The 13,240-nt window shown below is 32.5% G+C and overlaps 1 protein-coding gene across 1 annotated transcript; it reads right to left on the bottom strand.

Annotated features, from left to right (window-relative positions):
• Positions 1-6,585: 6,585 nt before the first annotated feature.
• LOC116122163 (berberine bridge enzyme-like 8) lies at positions 6,586-8,378 on the bottom strand. The gene has a single exon (XM_031408068.1). It carries the CDS (start codon positions 8,340-8,342, stop codon positions 6,747-6,749), a length of 1,596 nt encoding a protein of 531 aa, XP_031263928.1. The 5' UTR covers positions 8,343-8,378; the 3' UTR covers positions 6,586-6,746.
• Between the last annotated feature and the right edge of the window lie 4,862 nt (positions 8,379-13,240).

Below are 13,240 nucleotides of genomic sequence, written 5' to 3'. Positions count from 1 at the left end.
TGGTTCCGAATCAAAGTAACCAGAACCAAAACCGGGAATTGAGACTAAATTGAGATAATATTAAAGAATATGGGTTTTTCTATATTTTGCATGTGAGGGGGTTTTTTTTTATTTATATTTTACATGTCATAGAAATATATAAGAAAATTTTGGTTTTTTTATCTTAGTATCAAAAGTCTTATTAATTTTCATTAAAAAATCAATTCTTCAAAATATTTTTATTAATATTTAAATTTCACTTATTATTTGATTAAGAAACTAATATACATTAAGACATTTATGTTAAATAATAGCTTTTAAATGTTTATTATCGGTGAAAACAAACAATTAAATACTTATAATTAAGCATCAAATAAATATAAACAAATATATTATTTAATGTTTTGCATTTAAGTCTTAGGCCTATCTAGTAGTTAAACATATTTAGTTGTCAAATAAATTATCAAATGCCACTTAAGTGAATTAAGAAAGTTAATTCTTTTTTATCTTCTACTTGATAAAAATTGTATGAATAATTGTTTAAATTATTTTGATAATATTATCATTATTTAATAGCAACAATTACCCATATGTCCGATTAAATAACTCTTTTTATAGTTATGTCATGTGTCAATACTTTTTCACTTTAAAATCTCTATTTAGCGTATTATATTCTTTGATGGAACATTTTAATTCAACTTGGTATTTTATATTTAAGTTTAAAAACTTAAAACATCGTTTAAATTGTATGACATAAAAATGTTTAAATAATAATACAGTTTACATCATGTGAGCATATATATCAAAATATAATTTTGGAAGGATGAAACTTGATATCTTATTAACTTATTATGTTATGTTATTGTGTAATTTAATGTGTTATGTAATTTTAATTTTGGGAGGATGAAATGGATATTGAAATAGTTGTAATTTTTGTAAAGTTTGTAGGGCGTATTTGTCATTTTATAAAACTATTAGGGGTGTAAAAAATTTTATAAGGGTTTATTTGTCATTTTCAAAAAAAAAATATGGGGGTAATTGATATTTTTCGGGGTTCTGGGAACCGGAACTTGTAACACAGGTTCCAGTTCTAGGTTTTTAGGAACCAAAGTCGACGGTTCCGATTCTGATTCCCGTTGATTCCGATTCCAAATCAAAGGAACCGGCCGATTCCGGTCCCTTTGATTTTGGGCGGGTACTCGAACCCACCCACCCTAGCAGTAGCTCGTCAATTAGCCAGAGGCAGGAACTTCCAACTCGGAAGGCGATTAATTAATAGATATGATAAGGTCGCTAACCAATGTTGGGTTAAATAAAAGTGTAGCAAGTCAACCCGGATCTTGATCAACTGGTATTCACCGAGCCTACCCTAAGTAGGGAGAATATGCTAGTTATTGACCAATATGGCTCATCAGCAACAAGAAATGACTGTCATCCCCAGCGAGGAAGGACGCGTGCTGCCTGTGAACATTAAACCTGGGAACATACTAATCCTGGAAGGCGACTTTTGTCCTAAATGGCGAAACACCCAACATCAGCATGCCAAACTTAACCCACGCTAAAGACAAGCTTGTCCCTCGTAGGCACACGAAGGCAGTCATGCACGCCAATTTGGCAGTTACAATCGACGTTCTGGTTTTAACTAACATCACAGGCAAGAAGCAGAAGAGTACGACGATACATACTACCTAGTTATCATGATTCCACTTCATGCACAAGTGTGCAGAACAGTAGGGTCGCAGTTAACTGACCTCAAGACTCAAATATTATAATATTGACTCTTTGTAAGTCATGTTTATCTATCAATAAAAGGTATTTTATTTTATACCACATAATTCATAATAGTATGTCTTCATATATGTCCTTAGGATGGTAGAACTATGACAAGAGTATCGAGTGTTTCAAATCTCGATAGTGAGAACCCTATGATCACATATGGTGGTCATTCTAGAAATGTATGTAACCCCAGTATTGTTCTGACTAAGGGCACAAATAATATGGTAAGGCTATCATAGTGTTGAATGCCCTGTCGAAAGGCAATTACTGATCTCACTTATCAAGGTTATTTGGTAACAATCTAGTGTAACACATGGGTACTTGTTGTAAGCAAGTTCACAGAACAGACCCACCAAAGGATTCTACATGGATGATAACCTCAGTGTCTGTGGAATAAATCATCTAACGGATGGTGGTGCATGTGATCCTTAAACTTGAAATCATTGGAACGCCTTTTGCACTAATTGGTGTCATTTAACACTAGTCCAACATAGTTCGACTCAGGACTATTAGAACGGTAGTGATTGGCTACCTCAAAAAGTGTATCAAGACTATGGTGGATTGACACTTGATTTATCACTTCCGTATACGGGAGAAATTATCTCACTTTGCAATTCGATAAATGGCAAAGATATTAAATCTGTGGCCACAGTAGGATTGAGTTGTTGTTCAATACAATTTATTATTCCAATCGTTGGTCCAATAATAGAATACAAAGAGATCAAGGATATCTAAGGTTGACACTTTTTATGTACCTCGGCCTTGATGAGACAATGAATGATGAAGGGATTTAATTGCAAGGTAACCATATCGTTGATAAATAGATATTTCGTTGAATCCGAATCTATCGGATGGTCATGATGTCTTGCTAGAGGTTAATCTTGGTTTGTGTTTAGTAAGACGATTGATTGAGTATCAATCGCATACTATTCACTATAAATATGATGAGGAGCCTTCGAGTTACATACATAGAAGACAGATTAAAGATAAATAAGTGAGAATGATATTTTCGTCTTTTAAGATGAAAAGATATTTCAGTAATCTCACAACGTAATTAAATTTGCTCAGGTCGTTGCCTATATTTAATTTCATATGAAAATTAAAATTAGTGAGATTGTGTGTGTATGTGTGTGTGTAAGTATATATTATTTAATGTTAATATTTAAAATAATGGATAATAATAATATTAATTAAATACTATAATTACCTTATTTGATTATAAGGTAATGCTATTTTAACAAAGGAATGATTTGATGGCTATTCATAATTAGATTAGGGTTATAATTAATTGCACTATTTAAGTGCAGTTAAAATTAAAAACATAAAATATAACTTTTAGTTGAAAAAGAAAGCCCTAGCAGCCCTCTCTCTCTCTCTCTCTCTCTCTCTCTCTCTCTCTCTAAGCCGTGTTCATCATTGTGGGGAGAAAAGAATTTTATGTAAAAATTGTGCACTTCTTATTCCTTAAAGCTAATTGATCTAACCAGCAAATAAATCAATTAGCAATTGTCATCCTATCTTCGTGTGGATACTGTTCGTGCATTCTTTCCCTAAAGTGAAAGCGAATCTGAAAAGCAATTGAAGGAGCTTCCAAATGCTGGTATGAAATTGTTATTGAAGTTTTAATATTTATTTCATGTTTAAACAATTGGTATAAGGATTTTGGGATTTTAGTTTGTGGCTTAAAAATAGTTTTAATTTCTGCTACGTTAAATCAATCCATAAACCTAAAAAACATTATTTTAGTATCCGCTTTGGATGAAATATGATATTGTTTTGAAATTTCTAATGAATTGTTATCATTTAGTTTGAATGGTATTCTATATGGAACTTCAAGATTACATGACTCCAAGATTACATGATGGCTAATATGTTCTTGATTTAAACAATAAGGAGATTCTCAACATGGAAACAAAGAAAGCTAACTATAGCGAACAAACCCAGACATACCTTTGGTATTGTAGGTTGGGTCATATCAATCAGGCTCGCATCACAAAACTCCACAATGATGCAGTCTTAGACCCTCTTGACTTCCAATTATTTGAGGTATGCGAGTCGTGCCTTTTAGGCAAAATGATCAAGTCGTCTTTCACATGACATGATGAAAAGGCTACATAACTGTTAGGCATCATCCATAGTGATGTATGTGATCCATTAACAGTTAAAACAAAAGATGGATATATATACTTTATCACATTTACTAATGATTTCAATAGATATGGTTATATCTATCTTATGAGACATAAATCTGAAACCTTTGATAAATTCAAAGAATTCAGAAATGAAGTACAAAATATGTTGAACAAGAGTATAAAAGTTCTTTGATCAGATCGAGAAGGTGAATACTTAAACTCTGGGTTCTATGAATACCTGAAAAAGTGCGGGATAGTATCACAACTTATACCTCCTTATACACCACAACATAATGGTGTGTCTGAAACATAAATAAGGTACATTACAAACTTAAATATTCAATACTAAGAGTTCTAAAAGCGGAAATACATAAATCCAAGTACAAAAACTGTATTAGAGTGCTCTAGAGTTTTACAAATCATGTACAAGCAACCAAATATCCAATCATTTAATGAGATATGCGAGCCGTCCTGCAAATATATACAATAATATCATATAATTCTCATTCAAACCAGCATGTAAATATGGATGCAATACTCATAACAATATAAAGTCGTTAAACATGTGAAAATATCCGTTTACAGCCCATAAAATACAAGTGCTGCATCCATGTTTCAATCTTTTCAGTTAACCTCCAAAATAACTCTCACAACTGACAGTTTCCCCCTTCTTACCCGAGAGCTCACTGTCGTGGCAGGAAAAAACTCTTGTCGCGACAGGAATGCCTCTGCCCAAAAAAGTACTTTCTTCTACCCTTCAACCCTTTACACCAAATACAAGCAATGTAGCGTATAAATTCAACATGCAAATAACCCAAAATTTAATTCTCGGCACAAACATTAAACATATACACAAAATCATACATGCGTGTCACCCATATACCAACACATAGCCAAAAACAATCAATAAACTTCATACCATCAACATGCATCTCGAATTTTATCCAAGAATCATGAAAATTTTCATTTCTAAAGCTGAATTGTAACCGGAAATTAAATACCCATGCATGCACATATAATCAATTTCATGGAAACAAAAATTTTAATGCAATTTATAGTACTATTCCACTGACAATTTCCTTTCCTTAGCTCAAATGCTCATTCCTTGCATTTTCTTCTCCTATTTGTTTCCAAATTTAGCAAAGGAATTAGAAAGCCCCAAGGAAAAGAAAAAGAAATGAATCGCAAGAGTTTAGAATACCATGTATGCATGAAAACTTACCTTTCTTCATCAAAAATCCCCAAATTTCTTCCTCTCCCTTCCTTACATTTCTCGGCCCTCTCCTCTCAATCTCTTTTAAATTTCGTTCTTCATCCAATTTTGCAACAAATGAGCTAAAGGTGCATATATATACTAGTCTGGAAAGTTTTACTTTAGTCCAAAGATCCATGGCACATTTTCATGCACACTCTAGGTCTCGGATTTTGCAATTCAGTCCGCCTGGCCTGACACAATACACATATAACAAAAGTTTGGAAAAGTTACAAATCACCCCCTGGAAAACTCTGCATGCACCCCTGGAAAAATTTGCATGCGTCCCTATTTGGCGAAATATTGGAAAAGTCCCTCATCTAATGATACTGTGCCTTGCCCCCTTAAAATATTCTCATCTTCTTGCATTCAAGTCCTGCCAAATTACTGTTGGCCTTTTCAGTTCTTATAAGCGCGCTTACCTAACACCCCCATCAAGTTTCATTGATTACAAATTACCCCCTAAAATCAAACAAATAATCAACTCCAAAATACATAGAAATACGGGGGTATTTCATAAGTCATATCCCCTCGCGCAAGGGTAAAAGGGATTTAACCGAGGTTAAAACAGGGTTCGTTGGCACCAATGGAAACAAGTTCTTTGGAAGAGCAAGTTTAGAAGGAGATAGAGGAGGAGGAGAGGGGATCTTAGGAGGGACTGAGCAGGTGGAGGGTGGAGAATTGGTAGTCAAAGGAGGGCCAGAGCTCACGGTGGCAACTATCTCATCAAAGAAGACAGCCGCCATGAGAGGGGAACAACAGCTTCGGAAACAAGATTTAAGGCTTCTGGCTGTCTAAATTTGACCTTATTATTATATATATCCATATCAGATTTTTGGCTTTGATAAAGATTTCCTATCTGTCGACAGGAGGGACCGAAAGCAATATAACATGCACGTTTCACGTAACCTCCCAGGCTCCCATTGCTAAAGATTTTTCTTTCGTAGACTAAGCATGCTGAAGAAATCAAACTATTTAGTAAGATTTTCTAGTTGATTATCTATTAGTTTTCTGATTCTGAAAAGAATTGTGTGCCCTGACTACGAATCTCTATATATGCTAATCTGAATTTTCAATTCGTGGATTAATTTGATTCATGCATGTCAGAAGATTTTCTGAATCAAAATCTTGTCTGTGCTAATCCATTATCCCATTATGTAGTTGTACCCTAAGAGAAAAAGCCAGCCAAATAAAATCAGTATACGAATTTTTATTATAATCTTTTGTGATCATATGTTAAGATCCATTATATTAGTTGTGGGTAGATTCTTGCATTAGGATTTAATGAACTCTTTTTATCAAATATTAGATATCAAATTTACCTTTCTCAAGATTAATAAAATTATTATACTAAACAATTACCTATAGTAAGCTATACACAGAGAGAGATGTGAATCTAAATTGGAAATTCAAATAATCATAGCAAAAAAAAAAAAAAAAATTCTCTTTAAATAAACAATTCTTTTATTTATTAAAGTAATATTCAACAAGGATAAGAACCAACAAATATTTAATTTTACAAGCATTAACCAAACATCTATAAAACATCACCACAATTAACAAATCAGCTTTCTATAAATTCTTATTTTACTTAGATTAATTAAATATTAACCTAGCTGGTGAGGAAGAACTGGAATGCTTTGTTCATTCCTGAAGAAATTATCAGGATCAACCTTAGTCTTGATCTTCACCAACCGCTCGAAATTTCCCTTAAAATACTTGATCCCATAAACCCTTCCTTCCAAGTAGCTCCTATTTCCATTGTGATTGACCCCCAAATCAATGTCTCTGTAATTCAGAAACGCCTGCCTCGGATTCTTGGACACAAATGGAGTCATGTGATTATAAAGCTCCCGAATCAAACCCAAATAAAAATTTGCTGCCTCACTCCCTGATTGATTCCAGTTCACTAAGTACTGCATCATCCATAAGTTTCCAGCTCTGTGCGGAAATGCCGTCGCCGATGCCGCAATCTCCGCCATTCGACCTCCGTAAGGATTGAATGTCAGCATTGTTGTCTCTAGTTCAATCATTTTCTTCCAGATTCCTTCCAGGCCATCTCTAGGAATCGGCTTTTTCACATAGTCCGACTTTCTCTTCAGGAAACTCAGCGCCGGCGTGCGGTTTAGTAAAATATTTGTTGAAGTTCCTGAATCAAAACCTCCCCAGAAAACTACGGATTCAATCCAGCTCGATTCAACACAGTCGGATTGAGTTAAACCCAGTTGAGGAAAGCTCTTGTTCATAATCGAGAGAAGTTTTTCAGAGCCACCGAGATAAAATCCCCAGAAGTTTCCCCTGACAGTCTTATTAACCACGTCTAATGTGAGTCGGACGAAGAGCTCTTCAGGAAGTATATACGCAACATGTTGCCAACGATCCACAATCTCGGTTAGATTTTGTTCGAGAGTTCTTCTCACCAGAAAAGAGTTAACTTTTTCCGGAACTTGAACAAGGTTGATTTTATAAGCAATAATGACTCCGAAACTGGCTCCTCCGCCTCCTCTGATAGCCCAAAACAAATCTTCCCCCATGGATTTTCTATCCAGAAGCCTCCCATTAGCATCAACAAGCCTTGCATCGATGATATTATCGACAGTGACCCCGTATTTTCTCATCATGTTCCCATATCCGCCACCGCTAATGTGCCCGCCAACACCAACTGTGGGACAAACCCCGGCTGGGAAGCCGTGAGTTTTACTTTTCTCTGCAATTTTATAATAAACTTCTCCAAGAATAGCCCCCGTCTGAACCCAGGCACTGTTGCTTTCGATGTCAACATCAACGGCGCGAAGATTAAACATGTCGAGGACGAAGAACGGGACTTCGGAGACATAAGATAAGCCCTCGTAGTCATGGCCGCCGCTTCTGATTTTCATCTGCAGGCCGTGTTCACGGGCACAATTGACGGCAACCTGGACGTGAGATTCATGCAATGCAGTGAGAATGAGGAAAGGTTTGGGAGTTGAAGTTGAGTTGAAGCGGAGATTCCGGATATAGGACTGCAATACAGACGAAAACGAGGCGTTTTGTGGAGTGAAAATGGCGGGGGAGATTGGATGAGAAGGCTGAGAATGGTTGAGAAGACAATGGAGGAAGTTTTCATGGACGGAATCTGAAGTTGCTCGCCATGAAAATAATGAAAAGAGAACGAGAATTATTGAAAGTAATGAAAGTTTTGAAGTATTTGTGAAATTTTCCATTTCTAGGTATTGTGTTTTGTGTTCATGGGTCGTTGTTGCTATTGTATATATAGAGTAATTTGATGGAGTAAGCCATCCATCTCCTCCCAATTTGACCAAGAAAATTCAAATATATGTGTGTGTGGAAAGAGACGTATTTTATTAGTCTTTGACATTTCTTCATTACAAAATGGTCAATATTATTATCGGTAAAAGGCATCGTTACCATTTAAAATTAATGAATAATGATATGATTATTGATTAGTACGGTTGACATAATACTCATGTGAGATTATAAATTTTCTCTAGTTTGATAACAAAATTCTTATATCAAAATGAATTCCTTACCTTGTTTTACTGGTATTATAAGACTGTTTAATACTATATTTTTAATGATATGTGCTATTATATATGTGTGTGTTAAATTTCTTTATTTTATGTAGTTCATTACCAAGATTCATGAATAATTGTTTACTATCCTTTGTTAATAACCTTTACTATGATAAATGAATTGAAAACTAACAACAATGTCTTTATTTTTTTGGACGTTTCACCAAGTTAACAAAATAAATCATGTTATTATATACTACCCTTCTAAATTTTAATACACATATTATTGTTTTATTTTTATATTTTAATGATATGAGGTGTACGAATCAGCTTACAGGTACCTCAACTAATCCTCCAGGACCTTGGTTTTAATAGTCGAATAAAAACTCTAGTAACTACCCCTATTAATAATCGAGGATAGACTCTAATTCAGTACTTCTTAAATAATACACCTAAGAGTCATTATCAAATCATTTGATCACCCAGAGGTAATTCATATTATTGATTTATTGTATGCCTCGTCACGTTGAGAAAGTGAGAAAAAAAAAAAAAAAATTGGTTAAGCAATTAATGATAAGAATAATTTGATAATAAATTAGTATAATGTCATGCTCACGTTTGCTTTGTCACGGCCACAAATAGGTTAAAATACTGCTGGAAGAAGATAAAGAAATAACGATTAATAATTAATTAATTAATTAAGTAGAGAATTATATATTAGTGCATGTGTAGCTTATTATTATTTTTATATTATTTCAATTATTTGAAGTCAATTCAATATTTTCATCTTTGAATCATACATTTTGATGGTTTAAAATAAAAACATATACTAATAGAAATATTTAATATGATAAAAAAAAATTATACTAATGAAATTATTTAAGTGGTAACGTACTTAAGTATCGTGTTTCTAATAAGAGTAAACGACTATTTCCCACCCAAGGTTTGCCTCAATGACACTTCCCTATCCAAAAAGTTTCAAAATAATATTTTTTCACCCAAAATTTCTATTCCAACTAATATCCGATGAATTTCGGCATCTTTGCAACCCTACAGCATCACCATTCTCTTTCCCGATCACTACTCACCAAAACGCTTCAAATATTGCTCTCTCCAACCTTGTCAATCACTGGTAATCGAGCGATTTGTGTAACGAGCAACTGCCCCTCCCAAATTAGATTCTGACCAATCTCAACCACCAAAATTCAACCTACCACCTCCAAAAGACTCATCAACATCCCCTTTTTAAAAGTCCCAATAGCCTAGACCAATTTTACTCTCTGTTGACTATCGAATCGAAAAGTGTAATCTAAATAGTAAACGAAATATAAACTTTAGGTGGAAAAATGATATTTTGCAATTTTTTAGGTGGGAAAATGTATTTAGTCAAACGTTGGGTGGGAAAGAGCCGTTTACTCTTCTAATAAACATATACATTACAAATTTATTCGTTGGCAATATATATGAAGTATCGTGTTTCTAACTTGTTCATATTATTATAACTATATGCTATTGAAAAATTAATTCGATTATTACACGTATCATCCATCCCCTATCATATATAGAAATTGATAGTTCCGTAGCCTATTTTAGAATTCCCAATCCATCAATCAAATTTGTAAGATTGAGTTTCGTGACAAACATATATCCACTGGAAATCATTGGCGTGGATTTTGTAAATTGAAGTACAAATATAACAAGCTATTAAATAGTTTAATTATTTTTAAAATATTACTGTATGCAAAAAGACTGAGCGAGCTGCTCATTGTCATACACATAGAAGGGGAAAAGAAATACAAATTGGAGTCTCATGTTCGAAATTTCAATTCATCTGCGATACGTTTTTGGAATTTTGGGAAATAACTGAAGACTTTAACTGATGTTGCAGATTGTGAAGCAAATACTGGCCTCATGTTTTCATGATTCAGCTTACACCCTTATAGATGGTCAATGTTTTATCCTTACCTAAATTCAAATATTAATTAGTTAGGTATCACCATCGGAAATTCAAGTTGTATTGATGCTATTTGTATCGACACAATACCATTTAGCTAGAATATCACCGATCTTACAAAGCTAAACAAAGTCGTAAGATTCAGAGAGTATTACTATGATGAGTATCGTCATCATACAAGTTTACAATACTTTTTTTTAGTTGTATATTTAACCCTTTTGAGTAAAAAGAAATATGGTGTTTGATCCTTCGTTTAAAATTTAAAATTAGTACATGTTACTCAAATCTTATTAATTTTTATACAAACTATAGATTATAATTTTGATATATATTAAAAAAAAAAAAAAATTAGGTGATGTAACCAAATGAAATGGTCAATGAATTGAAATTTAATTAGATAAGGTTTAAACAAATTTAATAAGACTGAAAATGTCATAGATTTTATCTATAAACTAAAGCTTTGACATTATTAATTATGTTAATTCAATCTCAGGTTGGTTTTTATTTGACCAACCCGGGTTTTGATTTGACTCTCATATTAATTAATTGATTAATAAAGCCACGTGCATGGTTAATTCAACTGTTCAACAAAGAAAAAGTAAACCATTTCGATCCACCGAAAATGAAAGGAAATCCTTATAAATAATTTAAACTCAACCCAATTACACACTTCAGTAAACCATAATATATATTAAAAATTAAGTTATTATTCTTAAATAATTAAATGTTTTCAACTTCTGTTGTGAATTTTTGACTAATTGCCAATAATACAATTCATAAATTACTGTGATTTCTGCTTCTTTATATATATCAGATTGCACCAACATGCACGTTATGTATCAAGCTTGCCGGACTCACCAAATCATATAATCATTGAAAAATTATTACAACAAAGCTGATATCCTCTTTTATATATCAAAGTCAGGCGGGATGGCTAATTGATTATAAATCGAGTCAATTCCAGAGCCTGGAGTGTGAGATCATGAATGACTACATAAACTAACCTTTGAAGTATTCGTATTTTATGCGTTCATAATACTTAATTTGTCTTCACCAATTTCCTAAGTTTTTCCAAGAATATTCTGGTCCTTCTGGATAACAAGTAACTAGGGGCGCAACCAGGATTCCAATATTGAAGGACGAAATATATTTTTATGTTCAACTAACAAAGCTNAATCTGAAATAATCTTAAATTGGAAGAGGGTTTTAATTTTTTTAAGGAAAAAAAAACATTGATTCTTTTTAAAAGAATCTTTGAACATAAACAAGAGTACAGAAATAAGGTTTTGATTAATAAAAAACTTATTCAAACATTTAATAATAATAATAATAATATGAGATGTAATTTCTTGGAAATTAATGAAATTAAAGGTGTTACATTTTAATTAATTAATTAATTATTATTACAATTTCAAATATGCTTTCAATTTTTTTTAAGAAAATATTTATATATTAAGGTTATCATTTAATTCACCAATTGAAAATATCTCATTTTTTAATTTTAATTTTTTTTGTCTTGTCATTCTATTATTTTCATAAATTGTCCCCACTTGTAAAGTTGTAATGTAAAAAATCCAAAAAGTAGATCTTTAATAAAACCCTTTAAAAATCTTGTCCCAAAAGGCTCCCCTAAAGAAGCTAAAATACAATGTATTTGATTAGAAACTTCCCATTGAAACTATTCCTTAAAACATAAACAACGACTTGAATCTTCCTTGAATTTTGGACTGATCATATTTGTTGATAAACGAGTTTAAAAAGAACCACGCCCAAAAATTAGCTCAGGAAAAAACCCAACTATATATATATATATATATTTCATAGGAGCTTATCCATGATAATGCGCGATAAATACAATTTGTAATATACTTTCTTATGCTTGACGGACATAACCAGAGTTTAAACCTATCCAAACAAACCAGATTTTGATACTATAATAAACGAGTTTGGGTATAACCCAGACTCACCCCCTAAAAACTAATTCAATAGAGGTGAGAGTCTAATCACATATATATATATATATATATATATATATATATACACAATTTGTAAATAATTTTTACTTCTATCTACAAGGTGCCTTTGATCTAGATAAAAGTAACCTTATCCTAATGCTACCCTATGTATGGACTTTGCTAATGATTTGAAGGTTGTTTGAACCACGATTTAATGATCTAAATGAAAAAGTAATGTTATATGATAAAATAACATATCCTCATAATCGAGAAAGTGTTACTTTATATAAACTTTAATCATAATATAATTTAAAGGTTATTCGAATAGGGCTTAAATGATTCAGATGAAAAGTAACATTATCTTGACAAAATAACATATTCTCATAATCAAGATAATATCATACTTTATACGCTCTGATCATAATTCAAAATCTGTTCGAATTATGATTCATACCTCAATAAATAACATACTCTCTAACTAAAATATCCTCCAAATTTGTGGAACCTACAGGTTCCCTACTATCTACACTAGAATATGAATATGAAATATTAAGGCTCAGTTTGGTTAGTTTTTGGGAATACTATTATTAGTATTCCCAAAAAAGTTAAACAGTAAAATGTCAAAAAACTCACAATATTATCAATATTATTCAACTTTTTTTAAACTCCTTAAATTTGTT

This window comes from Pistacia vera, unplaced genomic scaffold (genome assembly GCF_008641045.1).
Source record: "Pistacia vera cultivar Batoury unplaced genomic scaffold, PisVer_v2 Contig132, whole genome shotgun sequence".
Lineage (NCBI taxonomy): Eukaryota > Viridiplantae > Streptophyta > Magnoliopsida > Sapindales > Anacardiaceae > Pistacia > Pistacia vera.
The sequence above is the reverse complement of the archived record's forward strand: the minus strand, read 5'-3'. Positions and strand labels throughout refer to the sequence as shown.